Below are 17,325 nucleotides of genomic sequence, written 5' to 3' on the forward strand. Positions count from 1 at the left end.
CGGCTACAATGAAATCCCCATTATTTTCCTGCTGTGATCTCAACTCCAACCCTTATGCCTGTGATCTTCACTGTGCAACATTCTGCAAGACCACGTTGGTTCTGCTAAGTGCCTTTAGGGTGCAGTAAAATAGTAATAGTAGCAGCTGTTGTTTTTGGCTAAAACAGCACGTATAATTAAGTGACAGGAAAAGCAATCTTAAAGCATTTTACTATTCAACTTGGGGTCTATGTAATGAAAATGAAACAGTACAGATTCCTCTACAGAATACATACTCAAGAAAGCAGGCAGCAGAGCTTTCACTCCAGGTGACAAAATATAGGAGATTACTATATTCATTAAGCATGAAGAAGAGATTTACACATATACGAATACATATGTATACACATATGTACACAAATATTTATGGGTACACAGGTAAATGCAAAGATATATATATATATATATTTATTTTTTTTAAGAGAAGATTTCTGCAATGTCTATATACAATCTTTCCCGACCATCCAAACCAGGCCTTCCAGAAGGAGCAGATTTAGGCCCTGTTTCTCTTTTTTGAGCTGGAAAATTGTGTTATCTTTTGTTTTTACATCCAAATCATAAAAAAAAAAAAAAGGTATGATAATTCTCTGTTTTTGCATTAAGCCACAAAAAGCTTCTGCCGGTCTCTGAACAAACAGTACAATATCAAAAATTGAAAATAAGTACCCAGGGGCATGCAAAGAGCTTCTGAGAAACACCAAGCACTGTGGTTGCTTTGAAGGGACAGTTTTTTCATGTCAGATGATAAGAGAAAAGAAAACAGAAAATAAAGCAGACTGGGGTTATTCTGCAGTATTCGTCTTTCTTAAGTGCTTTTGTTTTGTTTTTAATAAAGAATTTAATAGCTTTAATAGTTTACAGATCAAAAAAGATACAGAAAGTTTTAGGGGTATTTGAAGAAAGCTAGAGAAAGACAGGTGGACACATTCAAAGATCCTTTCAGGCTCAAAGGCATTACGGGAGAGACTGGCAAAAGCTAAAGTTTTACAAGAGATGTGCAATGCTGACCAGATCATTTGCAGAATATTATATTGTGACTAAATGTTGACATTGTAGATTAAAGTTAAGTAGGTATATTCAAAGATATTTTTACGCCCACTTTTTAATTAGGCTCCCAGAAACCACGATAACCAAGCAATTGAATTTCTGGGGTATTGCATCATGAAACCATAGTGAGGTAGGAAAATACTAGGGTATCCATTCAAAGAAAGGATGATCCAAATGACTTCTCCAGGACTGAAAAGGCAATTCAGAGAAATGAAGTGGGGTTTTCACCATCTGAAAAATGATAATAGCAAGGTGATGACAATCTAACAGATATAGTGTAGTAAAATGGTCAATACATTTATGGAGAGGATGGAAGAGCCATGGTTACATGAGAACTGGATATGCATTATTACTCTTCCATCCATTCTTGACTCAAGCATAACTTGTTTCTAACCTGATGTCATAGTATCATGCAATCATAGAATGGCTGGGGGTGGAAGGAACCTCAATGATCATGCAGTTCCAACCCTGTCATGGACAGGGCTGCCCCCCACCAGCTCAGGTTGCCCAGGGCCCCATCCAACCTGGCCTTGAGTGCCTCCAGGGATGGATGGAACACCACAGCTTCTCCAGGCAGCTGTGCCAGTGTTTCACCGCCCTCTGTGTAAAATCTTCTCTAACATCTAATATAAGCCTCTCCTCTTTTATTTTAAAACCATTCCCCCTTGTCCTATCACTATCTGCCTACGTAAAAAGTCTCCTTCCTGCTAATAAGCATCCTTCAAGTACTAGAAGGCTGCAATTAGATCTCTCCGGAGCCTTCTCTCCAAGCTAAAGGAGCCCAACTCCCTCAATCTTTCTTTGTAGGAGAGCTGCTCCAGCTATAGCGTTAGCAACAGGCAAGATACAAACTTCAAGTACAACACAAGGGTAGTGATATGACCAGCTGTATGGGAACATTCAAGTTTATTTGTGTGTGAGGAATTCTCCTTTACAGACAACTAGCCAGCAACCACTGACATTAAGACAGGCCCTAGGCTGATGATATCTAGAAGGACAAACAGACATGCTGTGTAGTTTATTCTTTTTCCAAATCACAAAAAGAGATGCACGTACATGGGAGTAAGTCATCAAGATGGCAGTTTATAAAGTCACGCCTGGAGACAAGAACTGAAGTTCAAACAAGTGTGAGAATTACAGTGCCAAATCCACTAGCTGAAAATACCAATGACACTGGAAACACCACAAAACATTCTAAGCATCTAGCTGACTATAATTCTGCTTTAATTTGCTTCACCTGCCAGTTCTGTGACTGCACAGCTGCACAGCATCAGAAGGCATTACAATCCCACCCTGAAAGAAAATGATTGGAAATCTCTCCAGACATCTTATCCTGCTCTTCAGGAAGCACCAGACTCACAAGTGACCAGATCCCTCCCTTTGCTACGGCAGCAGTGTAATGGCAGACGCTTACTAAAGAGTAAGTTTAGCACTGAAGGGGGAAAAGCTATCAGATATTTCTGTATGAGGAGGAAGTAAACAGACTGCAAAGAACAAATACTTTTTCTTGCATGTCTGTGTGCAATTACTCTGTCAAGCAGCTCAGCTCCTATATAAGAGGCAGGCATTAGCAATTTACATGATTATTTTCACAACAGTCTCTAAAACAGCTGCATTGCAAAGAAGCAAAGACATGCCATGTGCAATACAAAGCATGTGCTCCAGAGGAGCTGGTGTTATTTCTTATTGCTGCACCTCACTTTCAGCGATCTGGTTTTGTACTGGCACTCATTACAAAGGGTCATTTTAGATGCATGTCTAAAATTACTCTAGCAGCTAGGCAGACACATCAGCTCAAAAACAGCCTGCACATCTTCCCTAAACTGACCTGAAACAGCTAGAATCTCTAGCACTGCTAACCAAGACACACAAGCTCTTCTATTTTTATCTAACAGGCAAAAGTTCTACTATCTTCTGACCAATAGGAGAAAAAAAATAACAAACTGTAAAAAGCAGTCTGTCAGTTTATGGCTTTTGCAGCTCAAACTCTTTGAACCAAAAAATAACACTGGAACTTAAGCAGCCACCAGTGCTGTCTTTCCACAGTAACCGAGCATATGGACCACCTCACTCATGGGTTCTGCATCTCAGCAGAACTGCACTTAGTTCTTCCAGTGCCATCCAGCTGACCCTTCCCAGTTAGCAAGAAGAGTGGAAGAGACATCAGCTCACCTATCACTCGGTGGTTGAAGTAATCTGGGAGCATTCGTTCACACACAGCAACCAACAGCCAAAAGGCTTCTTCCTCTTTGGCATATAACAATAACACGGAGGTCAAAATATTCATAGACTTACAAGGGGAAAAAAGAAAATCAAGATTTATTAGCGACAGCAAAACCTACTGGCAAAAGCTAAGTTGTGGATATTTTAAAATAAAAGTAGCCTAACTTGATGTAAACAGCTGACAAAAACAGCCAAGGAAAGGTAACAGTCAGTGAATACATAATTGCAACCCAAGAAAAAGGCATAACGAGTTTTTCAAGCTTATATATGCTGCTTTTCCTAAGAGCAATAGGAAACAACTGAGAAAGGCACAATTCTGGATGTGCCCAGATGCAAAGCATGTAGCTGACAGTGCAAGATGTTTTGGGCCTGCTTTTTACCCCCTCCCTGTATCTGTATTTCAAAAGAAGAGAGGAAATCTGGAACTGTTACAATGTTAGCTAGAATTCAGAGAGCTGCACAGAAGGCAAAGATATTAATTTAGGAGACAATGTGTAAAGAACTTCATCATCAACATCATCAGTTTTGGATAAAAGAGCAGAGCTTCACTAAACCTCTGCCCAAGTGCACTATGCAAATCTCATCTGTGTAGGCCAGCTCCCTTTGCACTGTCTCCAAGTATTGTGCAAGAAACTCACCCTCGAACAAACAAAAGCATCAATTTTTATTTCCCTCCTCTAACTCTAATTGCAGTTTGCAGAATGCTGAGGGAATGCTTTGATAAAGCAGAGCATGCTTGTTTTCCAGAGTAATTCACAGTTAATGCCCAAAGTTATGCATTTTCCGTAACTAAAGACTTTATTTATCAAAAAAACACAGATTAAATTATTCCCAATGCAACGTTAAAAGTGAGAAAGAAGAAAAAGGGGAAAAAAAAAAAAAGAAAAGCAGCATTAGCCCACTAGGAGCTTCTCACCTGGCAGTATCCTATTTTGGGGTTTCTGTGCGCATACGCAGTCAGCACCCTCCTGAGAGCCGCTATCCCCGTCTCGCTCTGGAAGGCAGGGTGCTCAGGCAGCGAGCGGTGGAGGTCACGCTCAATCTCCTCTGTCACTATACAACATTTGCCCATGGAGGCCTCCACTAAATGTACGTAGTAACCAGGATGAGAGGCGAGATCTGTCACAGCGTCTGGAAGAAGCCAGAAGGGAGGAAGAGACACAAGTGGATTAAAAAAATCGTACAAACTTCACAAACGTTTGAGCATGTTGTATGTTGGATTAAGGACTAAACTTGAGATCACACTGCAGGAACTTTCTGGCTCTGCCAATCTATGGATGAAACGAGTTGTTTTTTCCATCTTTAGTTTCTATTATTCCTGCCAACTTTCAGCATGGAGCAAGAACAGCTCTGCTGAATTGAAGATGTCATTATTTTGCAGTAATTTGATTTGAGTAGGGTTAAATCAATATTTATGCTAAAATCAAATTGTTCCTTGAAGAAGAGCATTACTCTATGAAAACATGACGTTAATTTTAAATTACATGCATGAAGCAGATGTTATTTAATTTTTTTCTGCACATTGTGCCATCATGCTGAGATAAAATTCTTACCACCCACCTAATTACTTACTTGCTGTTATTATTTGATCATTTGTCTTCTAGAAGCACATAAACTCCATGCCTAAGACATTTAATTGCCCTTGGGAAATTTTGTACCTAAATGTTTTGCTACGCACAGAATCAGAAATGACTACAGCCAACATGTTCTATAAGTGCTCACCTGAAAAGAGCAGCCACAGTTTGCCTCTTAAGGATTCGGGGATTCCCATAGCAACAAGTTTTCTGATCTTCTCTGTGCGAAACATGCACACGGTTCTGCCATACTCCACAAAATGGTCATCCCATAGACTCTCTTTGATTTGCTCCCTAGACTGCAAACAAGAAGGTATCTTTAAAAGAACAAATCATGTGCATGTGAGAACTTGTAAAACAAGAAACATTCTACATCTTAGAAATTCTGCAAGATATTTCCATTACCAAAGAATATGGGAAGTGTGCTCTAAGGAGTTAAACTACACCCATTTTGCGTATGTGAATCACCACATAAGGGAGAACACAACTGAAGATAGGGAAGAACATTATAAATATTCATCAGAAAGGAATAGGGGAGGAAGAAGAAAAAAAACCCATGGAAATAAAAAAATAGCTATTTTATACTTAGCACACATGTAACTTCTCCAGGCAATACCGAGTTTTATTACACTAAAATTACCTGTCTGAATTTTGAATTATCTGTTTGTTTTTTTGTTTGTTTGTTTGTTTTTAAGAGAAACTTACAACATCCCTAAAATTGCACATACCTTTCCAAAATCAAGGCCTGCCATTCCCGACTGATGAAAGTCTGATCTCAGTGCTTCAGCATTGAGCAAGTAACTGCTCTCCTTGTCGCATTCGCTTCTGTCCTTGCTTTGGGCAGCCTCCATTCCTGGACTGCCAGGCTCACAGCCCCCAAGCACACATGCGGATGTGAACACAGGAGTGTTCTGCAGTGTAGGTCCACAGGAGGTGACAAATGAGAAGAGGTTAAAGAACTGCCTCCCAAACAGCATTCAAAACAAGCAGCAGCCTGCTTCCTGGGCTAGCTTTGGCTGTTGCATCAAAATGTTTTACACCTTCCAGGAGGAAAGGTCTTACTCAAGACTTTATTCATATTATCATTTATTTGTATGCCAGAGAAGAGTTGTTACTTTGAAACCACTGTTAGTAATTTCTAAGTATCCTTGCTGACCTCAACTTCACCTCATAAAAAACTTCAACCTACAGTCATGTTGTGGCGCTCCAGGGCACTTTATCTAAAGTTTGTCACTATTTTTCCTGTTTGATGAAGTAGAGTCAAAACTGGACACTGCATTCAAGATCACACTCATAAGCACTGAATAAAAGAAAGCAATAAAGTCTCATGGCCTGCTGGTTACGCTCAACCCTACGGTCTGCTGGCCCTCTTCACTGTAAGAGGGCACTGCTGACTAATGTGCTTGGCCTGGTGTCCACCACGAGCTCCATGCTTCTGCTGCCCAGCTGCTCTCTAGCCAGCCAACCCAGGCCTCTCCTTTGCAAGGGGCTACTCTGCCAGACCTCACTTTTACTTTTGTTGAACTTCACAAAATCTCTATCAGCCATTCCATCAGATTTTTGAGGCCTCTGTGAAGGGCAGTGCTGGTCTTCAGTATATTTGCTGCTCCCCTCAAACGGTGCAGGCCACAACTGCACCGTGGGTACCCTCTGCACCACTGTACTGGTCAACACCTCAACACCAAAGGCATCAGACAGCACCAGACTGAAACTGATCCCTGAGAAAAGCAGCACAACAGACCAATGGATAAATGCAATGAATTCATAATTCAAAAAGCCATAGAAGTTCAGTACCTGGTTCTTACTTTGCAGGTTGTTACAGTGCACTGGGTTGCTGGAGTTCACTGCTTTTAGCCTCTGGAGTAGGTTCTCCACCAAAGCGTCCCGTTCCTTCAGTTCAATGAACTGAAAGGCAGTCTTGCTCCTTATGCTAACAATGATGGGATTAGGAAGAAGACTCGTGTCCTCCATCTTCTCTATACTGATTACCTTTTCCAGAAACATCAAAGAAAACACATAATGCACACGTCTACAGAAATATCTTCAAACATTGTACATGTACTACAATTTACAAAAATGGCATTCATTTGCATGCATGTTTTAAAAGTGGTTATTCATATTGGCTTTCCTTAGCTAGACATATTCTGCCACCCAAAGTTTATGGTATCTTCAGAAGTTCATAGCAGGCAGCAAAAAGTATCCCAGCTGTTTTTCCTTCTGTTCTGTTTTTATTTCAACTTTGCCACCCACTTTGGGAGAACAGACTGAGGGGAAAGATAAGAAAGGAGAGTGATGATTAATATAAGACTTAGAAAAGGGTCAACTCAACCAAATTCTATGGGACTGAAGAGGAAATTTATGTTCAAACTTTAGAGGATGGGGGGAAATAGTTGTTTGTGATGAAGTATTTAACACTATTCTCTTATTGTTTTCTATTTCTGAAAGAATGGAAGATAATTCACTGCAGTTAGGATATATACCATTTGGATGTTATTGTGTTATTAGCTGAGGATGAAAGGAAAGCTTTAATTAAGAGATCATAACATATCCACAGCAGATCAGGCAGATGTTTGCTGACAGTTCCCTTCTCCTCTACTCCCACCACCTTCTCATGCATTCTCCCTCTACTTAAATAAGTCTCTAATTTTATGAAAATTTAGCAACTCATCACTCCTTCCAGAACTCCCCCTTTTCTCACTGCCCCACAGGTTTGCAAAGTACACACAAATTTGCTAGAGTCTGTCTGTGGGAGGGAGAGATTCAACACTTCTAAGCATTGATCTCAGGTGAGGATGCCTTTATGTTGCCAAACTGGCTCCAAGCTGAAGTCTCCACCAACATCAAGTTGGACTTACGCATTTTCGGAGCTGGGATGGGAGCACTGCCCCAGTCTTGGACCAATGAGACTCCAACCACTGCAGTGGTATGTTCTGCTGCCCATGCTTAATTTTGACAATTTCATTAGCTCACACATGCATAATCCTGGGAACTCATGTTCTAACAAGTCCCAGAATGAACTTTAAACAGTCTTCTACAGTCTTCACACAAGCATCCTTCTCTTTTCGACAAATAATATTTGTGAATAAATCAAGTGACAGCAGAAAAAGGCAAATAAGGACTTGAAATGAAACAATCAACTCTACCTCTCTAAGTGGGATGATAACATTGCAGGAGCCATTTTCCTTGCTGGCAAAACAGATATAACTGTCTGAAGTATACATCCGTCCCACTGTGTGACAGCGACTGAATGGTGTCCAGAGAGAACAGTCTACAACTTCATGTAGCTTCTCCTTCCTGGGCAATCTGAAGAAGGCCCGAAAGAATTCATTCTGTGCTCTGGCTTCAAGATCCCTTGGGAGAAAGCATTAAAAGAAAATCACAGGACTCTGAAAGCCAAGGCACCATGCACAAGGTTCTTCTTCTTCTTAGTCTCACCAAGGGATAGAGAACAAAAGCACCATGCACAGCAATTTTCAATGCCTACGTGAGCAGATCAACAAAAGACGAACTTAGAAATAAAAAAGAATCATCATCAACACTTTCTTATCAATAGATCAAAAGCAATTACTTGAATGATAGAAAAGGGAAGAAAATTAATTTAAATGAGTCATCTCTTTTATTACCATTATTATTTAGACATACACTTTCTCTGGCTGCTATACCAATTTCCAGCCTCAAAGAATTTCAATGCCTGGGAGATAACTAAATCTTTCATCTGATGAATGCATATTGAGCAACAGAGATCAGCTTCGAGTCCCTTGTTTCCTGTCATGGCAGAATTACCAACATCACCCCAGGGATTTGCACCTCCATCCAAAAGTGATGCATTTACTCAATAAGTACCACCCAAAATGATCAGTAACAGAAGAGTTAAGGATGGTGACATAATTGCATCACTAACTTAAAAAAGTATCTGCCTCAGAAGAGTTGCAAATGCAAAACAATTGCAGGTCACTTAGACTTAGGAAGGAACAACAGCATTAGCTACATCCATATAGGATTAGGTTTGCTTCCATTCACCCATCCACAATTATGTGGAAATTGAAAAAAAATAAAAATAATAAAAAAAAAAATAAGCTTTCATTGCTGGGCTATGGTAATACAGAATCGAGTTCAGAGGATTTTTTTTCACCGCCTTTTTTTTATGAGGACTTCTGCACCAGTTTATTAAGCTATGCAATTACAGTAGAAACAGGCCATGACTGTTATCTTACCAACAGCAGTTCCAGAAACTACAGGACTCAAATTCTATCATTCTCTTTACAAGTAAATTTTTCCAAACATGATTCACCTTAGGAGGGGAAAAAAAAAGAAGGGAAAAAAAAAACAAAAAAACCTGACTTTGTTACTTTGTTCTACAGCAAGAATTTAAAGCAGGGCTGAAGTGCAGCAGGGAGTGGTACCTTGTTGCTGTAAAGCCCCACTCCTTCCTTCCCCCTCCTCTTCTGCAAACACCCTCCCCTGCACAAGCCCTGTTGTTAAGAACAAGAAGTTTGCACAGATGTAGCCTCTTCTTCAGCAAATAAATTGTGTGTGTCATTTCAGTTTACTCTGCAAAGAAAAACAACCAAAAACAAAGTGAGAAATGAGAGGGGCGGGTCTGTAGCTGTGACAACGGACACACCACACTTCACAGCGTTTGGCTGTTGTTTCCTTCTAAAGCATTATCATCCTTCATAGGATTATCCAAGGAAAACAGACAAACAGCCTCCTGTTTTTCACAAAGAACAAAGAGAAGCACTCTCCATAAAGGAAGAGAAAAAGTTTGCTCTGAAGTTAAAATTCCACAGCAAAAGAAACTCGAATAAGTGCCCACGGCAATCTGCTATTGTGACAAAGCTAGATCAGGATATGCCTCCTAGTTAACTCAGCACAAAAATATTTTCCATTCCTGCACAGCACAGATGAATGTTACTGATAGCATCTGCAGTCAGGTCTGTGTGGAGCTGTTCTCTGTTGCTATTGTGCCAGGAAGGTAAGACCCTCCCAGAAGGTATGCAGCTGCTGCAGTTTCTATACCTTTATGCTAAAAAATGCATTGTACCAAAGAATGGAATCTCTGTTGACACAGAGGTTGTCTGTTACTTGAGAATCATATACTTCCAATGCTCCAAAATCCATAATTTCTGTCTAGTTCCGAGTGTTTTGCACTTTGCTGCATATCCCAGGATTGCAGGCTCCTTTCAGACAAGATCCATTGCTACAGGTTTTCCAACTGAAATATGACTTTCCATACCCGAAACAAAGTATATTCCTCAAGGAACTTTCACCAGAACACAGCATCCAACCCCACACGTTCAACATAATCTAAAGGGGGAATGACTGCTAGCCCCAGAAACAGAACTGTGGAATATCCCAAGCTGGAAGGGACCCAGAAGGATCACAGAATCACAGAATTTTAGGAATTGGAAGGGATTCCTGGAGATCATTGTGACCAACCTCCTGCTAAAGCAGATTTGCTACAGCAGGTGGCACAGGTAGGCATCCAGATGAGTCTTGAATATCTCCATAGAAGGAGATCCCACAACCTCTCTGGGCAGGCAGCCCATTACAGTGCTCTGTCACTCTCAAAGTAAAGAAGTTCTTCCTCATGTCCAGAAGGAACTTCCCTGTGTTCCAGTTTGCCCCTTCTTTTATTGCTGCACACCATCTAAATGAGTATACTGCAAATGGACTTGACTTCTGCACTTTAGATATTAATAAACAGACAGAACCCCCTCTCATTCTTCTCCAGGCTGAACAGCCCCAGGTCTGTCAGCCTTTCCTGACAAGGGAAATGCTCCAGGCCTCTCATCATCTTTGTGGCATCTCTGCTGGACTGTCTCCAGAAGTTCCCCTTTTTTCTTGAACTCCCTGGGAAACCCAGGACTGGACACAGTATTCCAGCTGTGGCCTTACCAGGACACAGCAGGGGGGAAGGAGAGGAGAATTCACCTCTCTCGACCTGCTGGCCAGGTTCTTTTCAATGCATTCCAGGATTCCATTGGCTTTTTTGGGACACTACTGGCTCATGGCCAACCTACCACCCACCAGTGCTGGAGATGGAGGGACGACCCAGATTCTTCCCCTCAGAACTCCGCTCCAGCAGGTCAGCCCCTAACGTGTACTGATGCACTTGGTTATTCCTCCCCAGATGCAGAACCCTTCACACACTTGGCTCTTGATGAACCTCATCAGGTTCCTCTTTGCCCAAAAGGAGGGCTCGTCCGGGATTTGAACCCGGGACCTCTCGCACCCTAAGCGAGAATCATACCCCTAGACCAACGAGCCAGTTGACTGATGTCATTTTTAAGTCTAACTCCGGGCTCCACACTGCACCACCCAAAATTCAAACCATATGTTTGAGAGCACTGTCCAGATGCTTTTTGAACTCCGGCTGCTTGGGGCTGCGCCCAAGAGAAAAGCGCTGAAAAGAGAGGACAGCCTGCTGGAGGGTGGGAGCCTGGAGAGAAAAACAGTAGCAGAAATACGGGCAGCACTTACTGCTGTGGAAACAAATTAAGGGAAAGTGGCACACCGTGACAATACTTCCTGTTAGGCAGGCAAATTGTAGGGCTTCTCGCCTTCAGAAATAGCAAAAAAGAAAACAAGACAGCAATTGCATAAATATGATATAGCAACGACTCAGGCCAGATCCCATAACTTCCATTTTGAGTTTCACAATACCTGTAGCACTGAACAGAAACACTTCTCCACATGCTGCCCAATCTGTTTGAAATTTTCTTCTCTAGCTTCACAGTATTTAAAGTGGTTTGGCTCGTAAGCAAATTCGGTACACTCAACTACACCTAAGAAAAGAAGGAAAGCTATCCCCACATAAAACTAACATAGATCAAATTTTATACGTACCTCAGAAGAATAAAATGCTAAAGGATGAAACTGCTTTGTTCCCCGCTCTTCAGAAAAATCAGCAGCTCTCTCCAAACACAGTTCCTGACTTGCAGGCTATGGGGTTCTTGCAGTGCCTTTGCCTTTGGCACTTGAAAGGGTCTGCCAAGTCAAAGCTGTGATAATTCCATGTGTGTGATCTACCGTTACCTAGCAAGAGTTTTAAACTACAGGAAATAACACACAAATCTAAGAAAAAAGTATCAGGACACTTAAAATGCTGTCCTCGCTGTCAAATGTTTTATGTTTTTTGGTTTTTTTCACTCTGCTTTAAATCCAACAGAAGTCAACTTGGCAAGACTTTGGCCCTGCTGAGTCACCCACTGTTTGCTGCCAGACAAAGAATTGTATGGCATAAAGTCAAGCAACAGACATAGACGAAAAAAAAAAAAAGAAAAAAAAACATGAACAGACTGCTTGACCTCTCACTTTTAGAGAACGATTACTGCCCTGTTCTTGCTATTCAGACTTCGGAAAGTTGATTTTGAAAATAACAGCAATATATATCTTGTTTCTTGCCACAGAAATTCAGCAGGTTTTCTGAGAAACTTCTCATAAGCAAGCTGGGAAAAACCATCCAACGAATGCCAATGTAGACTTGTCAGGACAAATGTAAACCCAACATCATTACCTCACACAGCAGGAACACTGGACTTATAAATGGAGGAGATGCAACAGATATTTCAGCCAGACTTCATGAAAGACTTGATACCTCCTCACAAGGGAACTAACACAACTAGATTGCAATGAAAATGTGTTGTACCAAAAAAGAGTACCCAAAAAGCAGCCCTCAAAGGCACACAGTTATAGTGGAAGGCTGTATGGAGAGGATCTCCTGGGAGCCTGTCTTACACTGGCGTCTGTTCATTATTTTCATCAGTAACCTGCACAGTGGAGCAAAGACCGTTGTTATCACATTTACGCACGGTGTGAGGCTGGTAGAGACAAATGAGCAAAAGAACAGGCTCACAATTCAGACTGAGACGTGCAGACAAAAAGCCATATAAGATGATGGCATTGAGTGCACTCTCAGTAAGTTTGCAGATAACACCAAGCTGAGCAGTGCAGTCGATACACTGGAAGGAAGGTAAGCCATTCAGAGGGACCTGAAAAGGTTGGAGAAGTGGGCCCATGAAAACCTAATGAGGTTCAACAAGGCCAAGTGCACAGTGTGGCACTTGGGTCAGAGCAATCCCAGGTATATACAAACTGGGGGAAGATCTTCTTGAGAGCAGCCCTGAGGAGAAGGACTTGGGGGTCCTGGTGGAAGAGAAGCTGGACGTGAACCAGCAGTGTGCGCTTGCAGCCCAGAAGGCCAACTGTCCAAAAAAGGGGTGGCCAGCAGGGAGAGGGAGGTGATTGTCACCCTCTACTCAGCTCTTGTGAGGCCCCCATCTGGAGTACTGCATCCAGGCCTGGGGCCCCCAGTACAGGAAGGACGTGGAGCGCTTGGAGAGGGTCCAGAGGAGGGCCTCTAAGATGATCAGAGGGGGCCGGAGCGCCTCTCCTATGAGGAAAGGTTGAGGGAACTGGGATTGTTTAGGTTAGAGAATGGAAGGCTCTGGGGAGACCTCATTGTGGCCTTCAAAATAATTCAAGGGAACGTATAAACAGGAGGGGGAACGGCTGTTTACAAGGGTGGAGAGTGACAGGACAAAGTGAAATGGTTTTAAACTGAAACGGAAGGTTTAGGTTAGATATTAGGAGGAAGTTTTTCACACAGAGGGTGGTGACGCACTGGAACAGATTGCCCAAGGAGGCTGTGGATGTCCCATCCTTGGAGGCATTCAAGGCCAGGCTGGATGTGGCTCTGGGCAGCCTGGGCTGGTGGTTGACAACCTGCACATAGCAGGGAGATTAAAACTAGATGATCATTGGGGTCCTTTTAAATCCAGGCCATTCTATGACTATGACTCTATGATAAGTATTTTCAGTTGTAGGAGGAAAGTTGCACAAATACAGGCTGAGAACCAACTCTACCAGAATTCTAAAAAAACAAAACAGAAAAAAAACTCCACCCTCAGGATTACAAGGGATTGCAAATCAAACATGAGCTAGCAGTCTCATGCTGTGGGAAGAGAAGTATCACCACACCAGGCAGCAAAGGAAAGCTTTCAGTCCCAAGAGGCAGCATGGAAGGCCTAGGCCTTTGGCAGGGTTGGCGATATTCCTGTACCCTGCCATTGCACTCCTGCACCCTATGGGATTAATGGCAAATGTCCAGAGAGGAGCTACTAGAGGAGCTAAAGACAAGATGGGTAACAAGCACCTGGATAAACTAGAGTAGTGCAGATTACAGAAGTAAAAGGAGATGCACAGTAATCTCCAAATATACAAAGGTTGCTCTAAAGAGAAACATTTGATCTCTTCCATTGTAATGGATAGGATAAGAAGCATTAGACTCAAAAACCTGCAAGAAAGTTCCAAGAGACTTCAAGAAAGCCCTTCCAACCAATGGTAGGGCAGTGAACAGTGAATTACCACTATGGGCTCTGGCATTGCCATTACTGGATATCCTTAAAATGTATTAGGCAATCATCTGTCAGGAATGACATGCAGAGATAATCCAAACTCTGCCTTCTGTCAAGCTGATGAATAAAATGAGATTCTTCCTTGTCACATCTTCTGTTTTCCTCAAGGTTTATGGTGTTCCTGGAATCAATGCACACTGAAGTGACATTTACAATTCAAGATACTTCAGTTTCTGTTCACCTTAGGTCAGTGTTAAAAACGTTTGCTCTCATACAAAGCAAATTCATCCTCCCTAGAAATTCAGTGTTAGACACGAAGAAAAGAAATCACGTCTGGAAAAATGTATTACGTTTTTGAAACCTTACTGACAGAAGCACTCGAGCTTTTAAATCATGTGTTCTGACCAATTTTCTCATTATGTTTGAAGAATGTGATGAATATCCTTACATTCTGAAAGAGATGGAAATAAGAAATACAATAAAGCTATACTGGAGATTTTAATGACCTTCTTTCCGGAAAAGAAAAATATTTACGACATGTTCAAGTAAAATTGTATGGTGTATATGAATACATCTGCAAGAAATAGTACTTATAGTTCTCAATCACCTCTGCTTTACTTCACTTTTTATGGCAATTAATTTAATTCCTATTAATCCCTATGTAATCCATTGTTCCAAGCCTTATCCTTTCATCAGGCAGCACTAAAACTTGCGTATGGACTTGTTTGACTCTGGTCTTGATACAAATGGTGTCACAGACTGCAGGTCTAATCCCCCAACCTCTTGGAGTCTCGTCCATGTTCAAGCAGGATGACCCCAAGAGCCTCAGGGAAAGCAACAAAGATTGATGTTTTTTAGAATGTATATAGACCATTGGGATATTAAAAATGCATTTTATACACAAAGACATTGTGATGAGCTTCTTGTAAAAGAAATCCTACCAAACAAAAGAAATATAAAGCATTAATCTGACACAGCAGGAATAACTTTAATGATGCATGGATTACTGCTTTCATTTTGATAGACTACTATGTGCTTCCTAATCATAAGAAATACAAGAAATAACAAAGACAATTATTAGGCAAAAATGTCAAGTGGAAAATAATTGTTCTTGTAGTACTACAATGGTTCCAGGAAAAAAAAAAAGCAGCAACAAAAACCTCACATGCTGAAGAAGTTCACCTCCCAAAACACGTTAACATTAAAAACCAGTTTATCTACTATTCTAACTGCAGTCTTGCTTAATCACATCACATCAAAGTGTTTGCTGAAGTGTGACAAAGGGCACCAGAAACAGCAGCTCATCCAACTGCTACCTCTCTAAATCACACAGAGGAAATGGGATTTCAGCATCTTCCACATTCTCATTTCTGCCATCTCAAGTTACAGCATATCAGCGTGGTTAAGAGAACATCTTGCTCAGGAATCAATTGTATTTTTCTACTCCCTTCCACTCTTCTCCTCCCTCTCCTCTTTTTCTTTTTTTGTTTCGTGTGTGTGTGTGTGCATGAGGTTTTTCTGTTTGTTTTTAAAGTTGAAAGGAAGAAGAAAAAAAATGTTTGAATAAATGTGTGGGATGGTTTCTGTTACTTATTTGCTAATAGATACACCACATTCCAAAAATCCCACAAGGTACATAGAGGTTGATTTACCAAGAGCCCCGTATTATAGGATCTTATCAAGCCTCTAATTTTTTTGTAATTGTCATTTTAGGTTGGTGGGCCTCTTTGTTTTCTTTTTGTTCGCTTTTCATTCTGTTCATTTATTTGAAACAAAAGCCCCTTTGAGAAGAGACAGTTAAGAGTTAAAAATCAGTAGATGCTAAAAATATCTCCCGCTGATTGTTACGTTTCTTTTGGGTTTACTTCCCTTGTTTTATGGATCTAACTTTTCAGCCCAAAAGCAGGAGGGTGGTGGAATTGTAAAGCATGGAAATGGGTTTCAATACAACCTATTACTCAAAGTCATATCCTACATTAGTCAAAGGACATAAACTACATTTCTTGGGCAAAAAGCCCATAATGTTAACAATATCCAGTTACACACAGTGAAAAACAATGACAGCCTTTGTGTTTAGAGCAGTCCTGGCTACGAAAAAAAAGCCTGTAAGGAAGTTCATGGCTGCTCACCACTGTATCACTCTAACAAACAACTCCAATGAACTCCTTGATGATATCATGGATGAAATCCTGGTGTCAGTCATTTCCCTTACTGTATGTACATAGGAAATTAAAGGGAAAGCTGGAGAGAACCTCCAGTGTCTTCATCTTTTAAACAGTTTTAAAACAGTAAGACTTTGAAAGTTTAATGCTAAACTTTGCACAACTGTTTCCCTAAAACATATATCTAATATCACTGCAAAAATGCCACCCAAAAAACAATATAATGGCTACTGGATATGTCTCTATTTGTTGGGAAACAACACTGCGCATTTCCTACATTTCACCCTGGAAGCAACACCTGGGTAATTCTCTTTGTACCTCTGGCAGGAGGACAGGAAGGAAGAGCAGGAAACATTATCAGCACTCCAAACAAACTCCATTCAGAAAACATACATTACGGACGAGCACATGAACACTGATGCCCCAGGTAAATTCCAGTTTTAGATATTACACTGTGCCCACCTAAAATTCCTCCCTGCAGTTTCTCTTCCCCTTTCACATACCAGCAAATAAACACAAAGTTCTGTCTTACGCTACTGGCAGAAAAATAGTTACCAATCTTCTCCCTGAGCATTCAGTGCATTTCTGCAGTGGGAGAGGAATGCATAGATGCATTTCAGGGATGCAATGTGTAGAGCTGACATCAGCACATTAATCTGTTGCAACAGCCTGCCTGTTTTTGGGTTCTTTAAATGCTTGCTAAGTCAGCTATGGCAATCCTCCTAGTGGGAGATTCCATGTATAAGCTACCATTCTACAGAACTGTCAGCACTAGGAAAGCCTATACACTACTGATATTATCAACAAAGGAATGCCATTCCTCAGGAACAACAGAAAATATCCCTTACTGTCATTTGTGCTACTAAAAGAAAGGGTACTTTCAAAACTAACAAAAACTATAGTGATACTCAGTGAAGAAAG

The 17,325-nt window shown here is 41.2% G+C and overlaps 1 protein-coding gene and 1 non-coding gene across 3 annotated transcripts in view; both read right to left on the bottom strand.

Annotated features, from left to right (window-relative positions):
- Positions 1-17,325, bottom strand: part of TBC1D8 (TBC1 domain family member 8) — a 36,962-nt gene that overhangs the window by 9,943 nt on the left and 9,694 nt on the right. For both annotated transcript variants that reach the window (XM_031557617.1, XM_031557616.1), the window contains exons 5-10: positions 8,027-8,234; positions 6,678-6,872; positions 5,612-5,794; positions 5,032-5,182; positions 4,226-4,440; positions 3,259-3,376 (exon numbers count right to left, since the gene is read on the bottom strand). In XM_031557617.1, coding sequence (XP_031413477.1) covers positions 3,259-3,376; positions 4,226-4,440; positions 5,032-5,182; positions 5,612-5,794; positions 6,678-6,872; positions 8,027-8,234 — 1,070 coding nt within the window. The remainder of the gene's footprint in view (positions 1-3,258; positions 3,377-4,225; positions 4,441-5,031; positions 5,183-5,611; positions 5,795-6,677; positions 6,873-8,026; positions 8,235-17,325) is intronic.
- TRNAP-AGG lies at positions 11,082-11,153 on the bottom strand. The gene has a single exon. It is a non-coding gene; the product is annotated as a tRNA-Pro (tRNA).

This window comes from Meleagris gallopavo, chromosome 1 (genome assembly GCF_000146605.3).
Source record: "Meleagris gallopavo isolate NT-WF06-2002-E0010 breed Aviagen turkey brand Nicholas breeding stock chromosome 1, Turkey_5.1, whole genome shotgun sequence".
Classification (NCBI taxonomy): Eukaryota; Metazoa; Chordata; class Aves; order Galliformes; family Phasianidae; genus Meleagris; species Meleagris gallopavo.